This window comes from Schistocerca gregaria, chromosome X, assembly GCF_023897955.1.
Source record: "Schistocerca gregaria isolate iqSchGreg1 chromosome X, iqSchGreg1.2, whole genome shotgun sequence".
NCBI lineage: Eukaryota > Metazoa > Arthropoda > Insecta > Orthoptera > Acrididae > Schistocerca > Schistocerca gregaria.
Genome location: NC_064931.1, coordinates 724,114,977 through 724,130,765, shown reverse-complemented (window position 1 = coordinate 724,130,765; position 15,789 = coordinate 724,114,977). Strand labels below are relative to the sequence as shown.

Here is a 15,789-nt window from a genome sequence, read left to right as displayed (position 1 = left end):
TCATTGAGTAGCTGTAAGAGGATACAAGATGACTTAGACAAAATTTATAGTTAGTGTGATGAAACGCAGCTAGCTCTAAATGTGAAAGAAATCTAAGTTAATGGGGATGAGTAGGAAAAACAAACATGTCTTTTGTGAACCAGCAATAGTAGTATGCTGCTTGACACAGTTACATCAATTAAATAGCTAGGCATGATGTTGCAAAGCAGTGTGAAATGAAATGAGTATGTAAGTATTGTAGTAGGGGAGGCAAATGGTCAATTTTTGGTTCGCTGGGAGAATTTTAGGGAAGTGTGGTTCATCTGTAAAGGACACAACATATAGGACACTAGTGGGTAGTACTGCTTGATTGTTTGAGAGACACACCAGATTGGTTTGAAGGAAGACACTGAAAAAATTCAGAGTTCAGTTTGTTACCAGTAGGTTTGAACAACACTTAAGTATTATGGAAATGATTCAGGAACTCAAATGCAAAACCCTGGAAGCAAGGCGATGCTCTTTTTGAGAAACACTATTGAGAAAATTTACAGAATGACTCTACTGCCACCAATATACATTTCATGTAAGGACCACAAAGATAAGAGAAACTAGGGCTTGTACGGAGCTATACAGACAGTCGTTTTTCACTCACTCCATTTGAGAGTGGAACAGGAAAGGAAATCACCAATAATAGTATAGGGTACCCTCTGCCATACACCATATGGTCACTTATGGGCATGTAGATGTAGTGATATGGGAAAACACAGAGTAAAGTTGATGTGTGTACACAGTGGCTACAAAAAATGAACTAATACTAAAAACTGAAGCAACATACTTCTATCTCCACAAATTAAGTGTAAACGTACGGAAATATTGTATGTTGCAACTATTCTGTTTATGGGGCATAAAGAGGCAGTGAGAACAACTATAGCCATTCAAAGCAGATTGTCATTCCTTTCACATGCCAAAGAATTAGAAATATTAGCTGTGCCTTCGTCTCCTTAAAATAAAGGAACAGAAAGAGACTTGTGCTATCCACAAATGTGGAACAAGCAACAGAAATAACACAGGCTCATAATATACTACATTAAGTAGATCCCAAAATAGTTTCAAATAGACTCGCAGAAAGCTGTATAATAAACTAACCCTGATGGTGACAGACCTACCATACAATTCCTTTAAGAGGTATGTACAAAACCTATGAGCTGCTACCAAAATATCCAAGAATTTTAGAAACATTTATACAAGAAAGGTCTGAGAAGCGGTTGAAATTTCTAAGAATGCATCTAATTTCAATAGAGAGGACGGCTATAATCTTCCGGCATCATGGCTTCTCGCCATCAAGGAAGTAAATACGCGGCCGCGGTGTGTGAGTGGCATAAACAACGTGCTGCAAGTCACCTCGGCAGATAATAATATTTTGGGTAAACATTCCCGATCTCTTGCTCTGTCCACTTCGAATCTAGCCACTGATGATGACCAACCAATAGCAGTAGCAAGCATTTCAACCAATAACTCTTCTCCAGCATAAGTGTGGAATAGTGCCATTCTATCCAATGGCGATGGACCGCCAATGGTATCCACAGGAAATGAGCAACCAACACCCCTTCTTCTGCATCAGAGCAGGAATATTAGACAATGACAATGACTATGGCCTACCAATGGTAGCCATATGAATTTTAACCAATACTATCACTTCTCCAGCATGAACGCCAGAAAACTCCTCCTTTATAAGTGGATGCGACACTTGTCTCTGACAGTGTTCTAGCAGTAGTGGACCCCAGAAGATCCTGAGGAAGATCCCAGCAGATGAGTCAAAACGTCGAACATTTTAGAAGAAACATGACATGGCCAAATAACCCAGAAGATTTTAACTTCAATGACAATGGCCACAAAAGCCTGCAGACTTACATAAAATGCTTGTATGGGCAAGAGGTTTATACCACCATCAGAAGACTGGAGAGCCTTCGCAGAAGAAGAGGTAAATTACTATGAGATTTGGCCTTTCTATCCCAGTGCCATGATAAGGATGTTATTCCCACATTCTCCAGAATTAGCCACCATGTGCAGACAGTGAAAGCCAGGACAATCTACCAAAGGGCCAGCGAAGCACTTCTCCATGAAAGAATCCAGCAAATATGCAAAGAATTGAATTATGTTAGCTCCATTTTAATTGATGTGCAGTTTTCACTGGCGGCAACTCTCTCACCACAGGACTGAAATAATGCGACCAGAATTACGTGTGGATCCGAAGTGAGTAGTGGTGAATCTCTTGTCAGAAGTACTCGATGAAGCAGCTGTTTCAGTTCTGGGCAAAGGTTTGAATTTCGCAACCACGCCGAAGAGAATACCTGTTGAAGAAATCGTAAGTGCCGTCGAAACATCCTTGTTTCGTCTTCTGAAGGTGCAGGCTGAAGAAGTTAGACAAGATGTGTCGAGAGTTCTACGGAAATCGAGAGTTCTACGGAAATCGAAACCTCTGAAAAGCAACATATCGGCGCAGGAAATGAAATCTCTTATTAAACTCATGAGAAACAAAATCATCGTTGTAACAAAATCAGATACGGGGAATGCTACAGTTGTTTTGGACGCTGTGGATTATCACAGGAAGATGGAACAACGACTAGATGATCCCGTGTATCGCAAGTTAAAAAGCGGTCCAATGAACAGAATTGTTTGGAAAGTTAAAAAATACCAGACTCCAGAATGGACAGCTCTATTACAAAGAATCTAACACCTCGAATACCTGTCTCACCCAGATTGTACAGACTACCGAAAATACATAAAGAATCAGTTCCTTTGAGGCCTATAGTCAGTGGTATTAACTCACAGACTTATTTTTTAGCATGTCATTTATCTGGCAAACTGAGACTTCTAGTTGGTAAAACAAATACTTTTATAAAATATTCGAAACATTTTTTAGATATTATATGCACACCGAGGACATCAGCAGGTGACATTCTTATTAGCTTCGATGTGATATCATATTTACTAACGTCCCAGCATCAGATACAATGGAGATCATAAGAGAGAATGTTGCTCCAGATGTTTGTGACTTAATTGAATTGTGTCTTCGTTCGACCTATGTTAAATACAATGGTGAATTCTATGAACAGGGTGACGGCCTTGATATGGGCTCACCCATTTCGCCAGTTGCAGCTGACATTTTAATGGAACATTCTGAGCAGCTCCTTTGAAGCCTTCTTGCTGGCCCCGCTATGTGGACGATACATTTGTTATATGGCCACAAGGCGAAGAACAACTTCCTGCGTTCCACAATTTCTTAAATGGAATTCACCCCAAAATCAAATTCACTTTGGAGGTTGAGAGTGAGCTCGGTCCCCGTTCCTAGATGTGTTGATATACAGAAGATCTGATAACACTCTAGGTCACAGAGTGTACAGAAAGCCGACTAACACAAACAGGTATTTAGATACCACTTCGCACCACCACCCAGCCCAGAAGCACGCAGTACTCAACACACTCTCTTCACGTGCCTTCCGTGTCAGCGATGTCGACAACTTGGAATTGGAGTTAATTTTTTAAAGAGGACATTGAAGGCAAATGGGTATGATACTTATTCAATTGGCAGGGCTTTTAGGTGGAATATTTATACCGCTAATAAGAATAATGAGGAACCGCCCTCTCAGTCCATCAGGTTACCATTTGTTTCTGGGGCCACTGACTGCATAAGCAGAATTTTAAAGAAAAATGGTATTCAGACATCTTTCTTTAGTCAAAACAAAATAAAAGACTTTTTCTGATGGAAAACGGATGCACCTGATTACCTCCACAATGCAGGCGTCTATCAAGTGTCATGTGGCTGCGGCAAAGTGTATATAGGCGAAACGGGAACAACTGTTAAAGAATGCATTAAGGAACACGAACAGCACATGTGGCTAAAACAAAGTGCAAAATCGGCAGAAGTGGAACATCACAAGAACTGTGGCTCTGACATCGATTTTAATAATGTACATGTACTGCCTAAAGAAACAAACATTTATAGAAGAATGGTCTGAGAAGCGGTTGAAATTTCTAAGAATGCATCTAATTTCAATAGAGAGGACGGCTATAGGCTTCCGGCATCATGGTTTCCCCTCCATCAAGGAAGTAAATATGCGACCGCAGTGTGTGAGCGGCATAAACAATGCACTGCAAGTCACCCTGGCAGACAATAATATTTTGGGTAAACATTCCCCCTCTCTTGCTCTGTCCGTTTTGAATCTAGCCACTGATGATGACCAACCAATAACAGTAGCAAGCATTTCAACCAATAACTCTTCTCCAGCATAAGTGTGGAATAGTGCCTTTCTATCCAATGACGAGGGACAGCCCATGGTATCCACAGGAAATGAGCAGAGTGGGAATATAAGCCAATGACTATGGCCTACCAATGGTAGCCATATGAAATTTAACCAATACTATCACTTCTCCAGCACGAATGCCAGAAAACTCCCCCTTTATAAGTGGATGTGACACTCGTCTCTGACAGTGTTCTAGCAGTAGTGGACACCAAAAGATCCTGAGGAAGATCCCAGCAGAGGGGTCGAAACATCGAACATTTTTTGAAGGAACATAACCCAGAAGATTTTAACTTTAATGACAATGGCCATGAAAGCCTGCAGACATAGACTGAAATATGTCATTGTTAAACCTCTCTTTAAGAAAGACTTCCAACCTGTTTCACTGCTGACATCATTCTCCAAAATTTTTGTGAAGATGATGTATTCTAGAAGAGTATCTCACCTTAGTAATAATAGTATCCATAGCAAATCATAGTTTGGGTTTCAGATGGGTTGCTCTACTGAGACTGCCCATTTGCATGTCCACTCCTGAGATTTTACAAGCAATAAATAATAAAATAGTGCTGGCTGGAATATTCTGTGATGTCTCTAAGGCATTTGAGTGTGTGGATCACAGTATTCTCCTTGATAAATTGCTATTTTGTGGGATTCATAGCATACCCAATCAATGGATAATGTCATACCTATTTAAAAGAATGCAGAAAGTTTTGCTTAGTAATTCAAGCAATATGGTATAGGGACATAATTCTCACTGGCGAGAAATGTGTATGCAGTTCCCTAATGTTCAATCTCAGGTCCACTACAGTTCCTCATTTACGTAAATGATCTTCCATCTAGTACACAATAAGCTGAACTAGGTCTTTTTGCAGATGACACTAGTATTGTACTCAGTCTAAGCATTTAAAGGTATAACTGAAAGGTTTTCTGCGAATGGTTTCACGCTCAATTTTAAAAAGACACAACTTATTTAGTTCTGCACATCTAGAGGTACTACACCAATGTTAATTATAACCCATGGTGAGGAAATAATAAATAGGGTGGAAAGTTCAAAATTCTTAGGGGTCCATATTGATGAGAATTTAAATTGATAACAACGCATTTCGGAGCTCCTAAAACAACTTAGTTCAAACACACTTGTGCTTAGAATCACTGCCAATCTTGGACTAAGACAAATCAGTAAGCTGATATATTTTTCATATTTATTCAATCATGTCATATGAAATAATGTTCTGGGTAACATAAATTTAAGAAAGAACGTCTTCATTGAGCAAAAATACGCTGAAAGAATGATATGGGCAGCTCACTCACAGTCATTTTGTAGACATTTGCTTAAGGAGTTGGGCATTCTGACTAATGCTTCACAGTACTTTTATTGCCTCATGAAGTTTGTTGTAAATAATCCACTACAGTTCAAAAGGAACAATGAGGCACATAATTACAATAATAGAAGGAAAAGTATGATTCATTACTCCATATTAAGCTTGTCTTTAGCACAAAAGAGGGTGCACAATGCTGCAACGAAAATTTCTGATCACTTACCCACTGTGTCAATAAACATGAAGAGATTGAAAATTAAATGCTGCCATTTTGTGTACTTTATTTAACAAATTTTTATATATTTCTTTAATAGCAGGAGGATGATCAAAGAGGAAAATTCTCTGAGACTTCAGAGGAGTAATTTCAGGCCAGTAAAGCCACATATGTTGGACACTACCTAACACACGGTGTTGGACAAGCAAACTTAAAGGCATTGTCATTCCTGGCACTGTGCTATTTTTATACTCATCATCTTCAGAGGAGTTTCATCCAAATTAAATGACCATAGAGGAGTTTAATTTCAAATTAAATGACTACATAATTTGTAAATAATTTTCTACCTTCTCTGTGTCACTACTTACTTTCATTGCTGGCATGCTCGTGTTTCACTTTGCACTTCCGACTAACATCATCAATATTTTAGATTTTCATACATAACTAATTCAAATTCTGGGAACAAACTTTTACTTAAATTAAACTGTTTAATTTATTCAAAAACAAAACTGATCAGTAATACAAAAATTACTTATTTTCAAATCAATTTAATTTACATGTTCCACTAATGTGCCATTATAAAGTTAATTAATTACACCTAATCATTCTCAGTTTTCTTATACAAGTACACCATTAATAAACACTACATTAAATTTTCATGTAACGCAATGTAACACAAAACTAAAAGTGGACAAAAATCTAAAAGCCATTTTATGATCCAGAAAGAAAACACTAAAAATGCCATTACCTACCTGTATACTTGCATTCAAAATATCTTCCGGTTTCGCACTTGGCATGTGTTTATTTCTCCTAAGGTCAGAAATAATTCTTTTTACCATTTTCTTCCATCTTGGTACAGTGTATAAATGCTGAAGATTATACAGACTAGTTACTTCATAGCTGTTGGCAGCCCGTACTTCGTGCAGCAAAAATCTGAAATAAATGAAAGAGAATGCTACTAAATAAAATGCTTAAAAAGGGAAATACTGACTGACAAATTGTGGAATAAGAGACTTCAAAAACCTATGATGGAAGTTACAACATCTGTGCCATTGAACTGAATGTTGAAATGACTCAGAGCAGTATTGGACAACATATCTTGAAAGCTGCATTATTGGCTGGCTCTAGAAAGGGCATGAAGCCTTTATAATTTACATGACTGCCAATCCATTTCAAACAAAGACAGCTGTACAGGATTCAAACACATTCACACAAACTTCAAATACAAATGCTCCTGGCAAACAGATATCTGCAGTAACAGTATGAAGTATCAAGTTATACACAGCAAAGCACAACAATCTGAAATAGTTGAATTTCTGGATCACATAATACTCAATAATCAGTTTAGGCTACAGCCATTTATTAACTGGAACCAATTGTAGGGATTGAAATGACAGGTTGATCAGAAATGGAGGTTGTTTATCCAGTGTGATAACAAGGATTTTAGCTCTGTTGTAGACTGAGTTTGTGTGTGAAATTACCAGTGCAAGACTGACTACCAAGAGCAAGGTACAACTAATAGCATCTTCTATCAGCTATATTCATAGGAATAAATGAGAACATCAAAAGAGATAATCACTTCACTATGACTCAGGGAAGCAATGGAACCATAAGTCACAAGCCATATCATTGGCTGGTTCTATGGTGCACATGAAGGCTTTTCAAGCAATGTGACTATCCATCCATTCCCAATAAATGCAACCGTAAAATATTATGATACATTAACACAAACTTCAAACACAATTGTTACAATACAAGTTGCATACTTGGAACAAAGTTTCAGACTTTATGGTGACAACAAAATTTATTTATAATGTTCTAAAATAGTTCTCCAAAAGATATTTAGGAGCAGGTGTATTACAATCACAGTTATGATGGAAATATGTTGGACATGTTAGCAATAATCATATATGACACTTCTCAGGATCTTCACGATGTGACTGTGGATCAGTAATTATGATATCACACTAACATTTGTGGTCACAGGTGTACAAACAAATGCTGAAATGTCTGAAAAAATTTCTATCTAGATAATTGGGTAAGAAAGTATTTATTTAATGTCTGAGACTGTAAGCGGCATTCAAAGAATCAAGGCCTAGGTTCAAGTGGATACTATACTACTGGAGCTATTGACAAAGTAGACTACATTAAAAAATTTTTTTGGAGAGACACTAATCTGATTAAATCAGCCAGAAAGAACTTCTCTAAGCCTATACTTTAAAAATGCTGGACTAGAAAGGACAACACGAATATAAGGAGCAGCAACAAAAACCGCAGTAGTGGAGCTGTCTGAGAATATCTTGTCTTCAGGGTATAGCTTTAATGCAAAATAAAATACAGCTATGATATGTCTTTTGTACAGCTGCCCCCAACATATTCAGTTTGTTGCGAATCGATCATACTTAATGAGGCTACACTAAAAAGTGCTAAAGAGGGTTTTTTTCCTATGACTCTAACGCGAGAAGCTGTTTACCCCACTTGCTCTACTTTCTTTCCTACACAGTTAGCAAACATGATGTTTTGGTGAGTACAATAAGTTTTTGGGGTTTTTGTGGTTTTAGGAGGAGCTACAGAATTGGTTCCCTTCACATGAGATGAAATAGAACCTTCTGATCTATTTTATTAACAAGTGGGAGAATGATTAATTCCCTAGATGTTGCAACATACTGCACTGAATTTTAAATGAATTCAGTAATATCAACCAGACCCAGAGGTACTGTCATCCAAAATTGGAACAGCACTGGGTAATTGAATGTTACCACTGCCTGCTCTGCTACTTTTTTCAGGTCATAGTGAAACATCCAGAACTTAACCATGGTAAGAGGTCATATGCATAGGTTGATGCAGCTGTAACATTTCTGCTGCTGCCGCCTTGTTTTGGCATGTTTTTTGACTATACGTCAGCAATTGCAGAACCCGGAGGAAGAGGAGGAGGAGGAGGACATCAGTGTTTAACGTCCTTCTGACAATGAGGTCATTAGAGATGGAGCACAGGCTCTCAGAACCCAGCGTGCTGCAACCTATTGTCCATACGGTTTCTTTCAGTGCCAAGGCTGCTGGAACAGAAATGGTGTGTGGCTGCTAAATTGATTGGCTCTTTGCTGTCTATGGGAGTAACTACCTACTGTGTGAATGATGGATGTATAGAAAGCAGATATATGTCTTAAGTCTGTAAATAGTGGAAGTTTAATTTTAAATCTTGTACATAATTTGAATGTTCTTAACTAAGGATAGTTGAAATGAATAATTTACTTTAATTTTTGACAATAATGAGTTGTAATAGCCAAGTAACTAGCTACTGTGTGAATGATGGATTTAATGAAAGGGGATGTAAGTATTAAACCTGTAAATATTAGAAGTTTAATTTTAATTCATCTACATAATTTTACTGTTTATTGACTGAGGATCATTAAAATTAATGAAACTCAAGCTTTTCAAATTACATTTTTGTAATGTGTTTATCTGACATGTTCCACACTCAGGACGATCCCCTCTTTTGTGGGTCTATGGAATGAATAATTAATCTAATCTAATCTGAAGCAACAACAAACAGTCACACTCTGTTCCAGTCATGTTCAAAAGCTGTGCTTCTAACACCTGTTATTACTAAAATATAGGAAGTGGGTAATTAATAATGCCAGATGACACACAATAATTTTTTTTATTTGACAATGAATATTGGTAGTCTACTGCACAGACACATAAGTATCTAGTGAAATATAAGATGGCACAAGAGTGAGGCTACCTTTCAGACTATTTTCTAAATAATTTTGTAAATATCAGAACTGTAAAATAAGCTAAGACTATACCAACTAACAAGTAAACTACAGAGTTCTAACTGTTCATTCTAAAGTGCTAAAGGTTGGTACCATGGCATGAAAATTCTGCTAAGTCAATCTCGATATGCCACACGAATAATTCACGGTCTCATGCAACTACACATTTATTTTTACTCAGGCTGAAACGTGCACTTCCACATACAGTCGTACAATGTTCAACATTGTGACATACTAATCACTCAGAATCTCACTCTAAGTTTCTGACTCACACAGCATGTGAATCCCTCTCAGATAATACCTGGATCACACACTGTCTATCATCCAGCTTCCCCAGCTTCAATTAACAATATAAATACTGCAAACTTTAGGGAAAGCCTAAAGCAGCTAGACTGGGATGAAGTGTATATGGAACCCAATGCAAACTTGAAATATAACTTATTTCACGATACATTTTTAAGGGTATTTGAAAATTGTTTTCCCAAGAAAATAGTTAAACATAATTCCAAGAAGACATATAAAGAACCTTGGCTAACTAAAGGAATAAGAATATCTTGCAACCATAAAAGAGAACTGTATCTAACAGCAAGAGGGAGTACTGCCCCCGAAATTGTTCAATATTATAAAAACTATTGTGCAGTACTAAGAAAAGTTATTAAAAAGTCCAGAAGCATGTGTATCATGTCTGAGATCAGTAGCTCTGATAATAAAATTAATGCAATTTGGAATATTATTGAAAGGAAAACAGGGCAACCAAGAGCACAGGAAGACTTTAGTGATATAAAACTGAATGACAAGTGTACTAACAAACAATCAGAAATTGGGAATATTTTCAATAATCATTTTTTAAATGTTGTGGAGAAAATAGGATCTAGATCTTCACCAGAAGAGGCAAGACTTCTAATAGAAGAGGCCATACCTGTGCAGTTTGAAACAACTGTATTTCCACCAACCTCTCCCTCTGAAATCAGTAAAATAATAAACTCACTGAAAAGTAAAAACTCATACAGAATTGATGGCACTTCCAGCAAGATACTTAAAGCTTGTTCCCCACAGATAAGTAGGATTCTCAGCCACGTATGTAATACCTCTTTGGAGCAGGGTGTTTTCCCCGATAGACTGAAATATGCCATTGTAAAACCATTGCATAAAAAGGGGGATACATCGAATGTCAACAACTATCGCCCAATCTCTCTTCTGACAGCTCTATCAAAAAATTTTGAGAAAGTAATGTATTCAAGGGTAGCCTCCCATATTTGTAAAAATAAAGTACTAACAAAATGTCAGTTTGGTTTTCAGAAAGGCTTTTCCAACAGAAAATGCTATATACGCTTTCACTGATCAAATATTAAATGCTCTGAATAACCGGACATCACCCATTGGTATTTTTTGTGATCTCTCAAAGGCCTTTGATTGTGTAAACAATGGAATTATTTTAGATGTGGAATTCTTTTAGATAAGCTAAATCATTATGGTTTGAGGGGGTCAGTGCACAAATAGATTAATTCATACTTAACTGGAAGAATGCAGAAAGTTGAAATAAGTGGTTCATGTAATGTTAAAACAACAGCTGATTCCTGAAACTTGGGGGCCTATCAAGTACGGGGTCCCACAGTGTTCGGTCATAGGTCCTTTACTGTTCTTGATATACATTAATGACTTACGATTCCATATTGATGAAGATGCAAAGTTAGTTCTTTTTGCCGATGATGCAAGTATAGTAATAACATCCAAAAGTCAAGAACTAAGTGATGTAATTGTAAATGATGTTTTTCACAAAATTATTGAGTGGTTCTCAGCATATGGACTCTCTTTAAATTTTGATAAAACACAGTATATACAGTTCCGTACAGTAAATGGCACAACTCCAGTAATAAATATAGACTTTAAACAGAAGCCTGTAGCTAAGGTAGAATTTTCAAAATTTTTAGGTGTGTCCATTGATGAGAGGTTAAACTGGAAGCAACACATTGATGGTCTGCTGAAACGTCCGAGTTCAGCTACGTATGCTATTAGGGTTATTGCAAATTTTGGTGATAAGAATCTCAGTAAATTACTATACCTAGTTTCATTCAATGCTTTCGTATGGTATCATATTCTGGGGTAATTCATCGTTGAGTAGAAGAGTATTCATTGCTCAAAAATGTGTAATCAGAATAATTGCTGGAGCCCACCCACAGTCATCCTGCAGACATCTATTTAAGGATCTAGGGATCCTCACAGTAACCTCACAGTATATATATTCACTTATGAAATTTGTTGTTAATAATCCAGCCCAGTTCAAAAGTAATAGCAGTGTGCATAGCTATAACACCAGGAGAAAGGATGATCTTCACTATGCAGTGTTACATCTGACTTTGGCACAGAAGGGGGCAAATTATGCTGCCACAAAAGTCTTTGGTCACCTAGCAAACAGCATCAAAAGCCTGACAGATAGTCAACCAACATTTAAAAATAAATTAAAAGAATTTCTAGATGACAACTCCTTCTACTCATTGGCTGAATTTTTAGATACAAATTAAGGGAGGGAAAAGAAAAAACTAACTTAAACATTAGTGTCATGCAATATTTTGTGTAATGTAATATCTTGTACAGACATCTTACATTAACCTGACACGTTCCACATCATTACGAAGTGTCGTATTCATGATCTATGGAACAAGTATTAATCTAATCTAATCTAATCTAATCCCACTCCCTATATACCCCCACTCAGAGTTTTCCTGCCCAAATACACAAAAAATGATGATAAAACATCTTATAACCTATACTGAAATTACTGGTACCACACTGTACTTCTTTCAAGGCCACATCCACAGACAGAAAACATGGTATGGTTTGCATTTCTCGTTTGACTTCAGCAATCTTTTATTAAATTTCTCTTATTGTAAGTTACTATACTTCAATTTATGTACAAGAAATCATTAAAACCAAGCATTAGACCATTCATTTCATAAGTACTTTTTCTGATCTTTCCACTGGTGAAGACCACATGTCCTTAACTTAACTTGTTCTTACTACGGTTTAAAATCTCATTAATTCTAGGAAATACGCATCATTCAGTTTCTTGACTGACAGGCAATGTTTAAGATTACTAATCACTTAGGCACTCTACAGTTTCTTATTGTCTTTTTGTCAGTTTACTCTAAAATCAATCACTTATCTCTAATTACAATTATATCAAATATGTGGTTGAGTTTTGAATATTAATCAGATTTTTCATGTATAACTCACTGCCATGCAAAGCATGTCATTAAAAGGCACCTTGATTAAAGATGTGATATTTTTTCTTGTGACAGTTATTAATCTTCAAAGTAAATGTTAAAATACACTCTCTACCTTAGTGGTGATTCGTTAATTTATGATCCAGTGGAAGGTGACACTGTTAAAAAAAATTTATACATTTTTTTCTGAGCTGAATGGCATTTTTGGCTATTAAATACTAGCTACAGTGGAGAAGGTATTGTAACTTTATGCTGACAGAATATTGAAATGGTGGCAGTCTCTGGCCACACTCAGCGGCAGGCATCAGTACAGTCTTCGCAACATACTGTCCATTTCTTAACTACCTTTCACTTTCACATTCGTCAATTTTTAAATGAGGTAACTCTATCTATTTACAAACTCATCTGTGGTGTATGAGAAGTTGTCAAGCAAAAATGATTTCAGGTTACAGGCTTCTGCAGCCAGTGCCAATTTGGGTGAAATCATTTTGGGTATTAGGCTGCATCATTATGAAACTTTAAAACAACTAAACTGCCATCATTTTGAGTGAGTTTGCAGTGGTCACCTTGAAGGTGGTTAACTGCTTGATTCTGGTGAAGATCCCCTTTATACTGACTGTTTTGGTTGTCAGGTGGCTACTAACATCACAGTTTGGGATGCCATTGGACAATTTGAAATAAAGACTGCTATCAAGTGGTGGTTGTATGGTAGGCAATTGCCAGTGCTACTCTGGCAGGTTATTTGTAGACAACAGAGAAGCAACAGCTCGTACCCTGGGGTGGGTTTTCCTTCAGCAAGACGTCAATCCTGCATAGTAGTTTGCTTGTGGTTGCTTGTTTATACTGTTGAAACGAATTAATTTCTGCTGCTGCATTCATGACTGTTACGCAAACATGTGACATTTTTGAAAATTAATAGAATGGCCACAATGCTGGTGGTTTTTAGCTATAGCTGATATGCTGTGCTGCTCCAGACATACGGAGCATTTAGGTCCCAACACATGAGAGCTAATCAGTCACCTGGTTTCATCAATGTAGACTTCAGGGCATTCATATCAAAGTTTGTAGATGCCTGCAGTGTGGAGGAGCACATCTTGGAAGTTGCAACTGATTTGGAATACTTGTTTAAATGCTCCACAGCATAGCACCTTGCCTACACAGTTCCTGATACCTCTTACATACGTTATGTGAGCAACAGGAAGACATTCTTGTTTTCCTTCATCTGTTGTATCTTCAGTGTACTTGCAGCAGCTAATGTATTCACGGAACCGTTCGAACAGACAGCAACTGTATGTAGACAACACATTAATCAAACGACCATACTGGGAAGCAGTTTCCATCAGATCCTCAAAAGCTTACACAAAAACATACAGTTCATTGAAGAAATAGAAAATAATAGAGCAATTCCATTTCTGGGTGTAGACGTCTCCAGAACATATAGTGGTAAAATAGGACAAAAAGTCTACCAGAAACCAATGCACACAGATATCTACATTCAGAGGCACACCGTCATGCAGCACAACAGAACGCTGTGCTACATATGCTAACAGCCCAAGCAGACAGGACTTGTGGCGCCGACAACTTCCAACACAAACTGAGTTAACTCCGGACAACATTTTATGCAAATGGATACAGCGCAAAGTTCATACAATGAGCTATGAGCTACAGTGTAGATAAAAGATGCAAAGGAACAGAAGAACCTCTTGCTGTTGCTCACTACCTTATATGAGAGGTGCCAGCAACAATTTTGGCAAGGAGCTGGACTGTGGAGGAGTTCAACCAACATTCCAGAGCAGTCACAAAATCTGAGATCTGTTGAGACTCACCAAATATTCTGAGGATGCTCTCCGCACTGCAGGTAGTAACAAATTGTGATGTGAATGTGGTGAAGTCTACATTGGTGAAACCACCAGGAGAGAGATTTAACACTTGTGGGTTGGGCCATGAACACTAAGTACATCTGGGGCAGTACAGCAAATCAGGTATAGCTGAACATCATCAGGCCTGCAGCCATTCTATTAATTTTCAAGAACCTGATGTGCTTTCACAGCAGCCATGGATGCAGCAGCAGAATTTAAGAGGGCTATTAAAGTAATTAAATGTCCTAACAACAAGAACAGGGAGGCTGTAAGTTACTTTCAGCCTGGCTGCCAGCTATCCCAGTGCTTCAGGCCATGTACATTCACCACCCAGCAGTTCCACATGACCTCAACAGTATAAACAAGCATCCACAAGAGAATTACCATGTGACACTAATGTCTTGCTGCAGGAAAACACTACCCCGGGTACAAGCTGCTGCTTCACTTTTGCCTGCCAATAACCTACCAGAGTAGCACAGGTCATAGCTTACCATACAGCCACCCCTTTACAGCAATCTTTATTTCAAGTTATCCAATGGCATCTCAGAATGTAATGCCAGTAGCCAACTGACAACCAAAACAGGCAGTATATAGGGGAAGACCTTCACAGAATCCAGCAGTTAGCCACCCTGACAAGGATAGTGGCAATTTCTGTCAAAACATTGGCATTTCGTTGTTTTAATATTTCATAACAACGTGCCCTAATATCGGAATAATTTTTTCAAAAAATTATTTGACTTTGCTTTTACAATTATTTTCACTGAATATCAAGAAGAGGTCAAATATTTCCACATCTGCATACTTTGATGCCTATTTTCAAGGGGAAGGTTAAGTGGTAAACAGTGGAGACCATTTTGTTTCTCTACTGTTATGAATTCTATTATTACTTTTATATTATGATTATTAATTAACAACTAATTTCAAAACAAATAAATGTATTGCAATGCTCCTGTTGTTATGCCTAGATAAAAACAAAAATTAAAAACAATTGCCTACAGAGGGTTTGCAGGTGTACACCAGATAATATCCCAGTAGAACATTTCTGTACAACGAAAACTTTCTATGTGTACAATTGTCCCAGAATATATCTCCATATGATATTAATAAATGGAACTAC

General features: G+C 37.4%; 1 protein-coding gene across 2 annotated transcripts in view; it reads right to left on the bottom strand.

The window, feature by feature from the left end:
* LOC126297739 (E3 ubiquitin-protein ligase HERC2) overlaps positions 1-15,789 on the bottom strand; it is a 752,343-nt gene that overhangs the window by 481,571 nt on the left and 254,983 nt on the right. For both annotated transcript variants that reach the window (XM_049988889.1, XM_049988890.1), the window contains one exon: positions 6,566-6,746. In XM_049988889.1, coding sequence (XP_049844846.1) covers positions 6,566-6,746 — 181 coding nt within the window. The remainder of the gene's footprint in view (positions 1-6,565; positions 6,747-15,789) is intronic.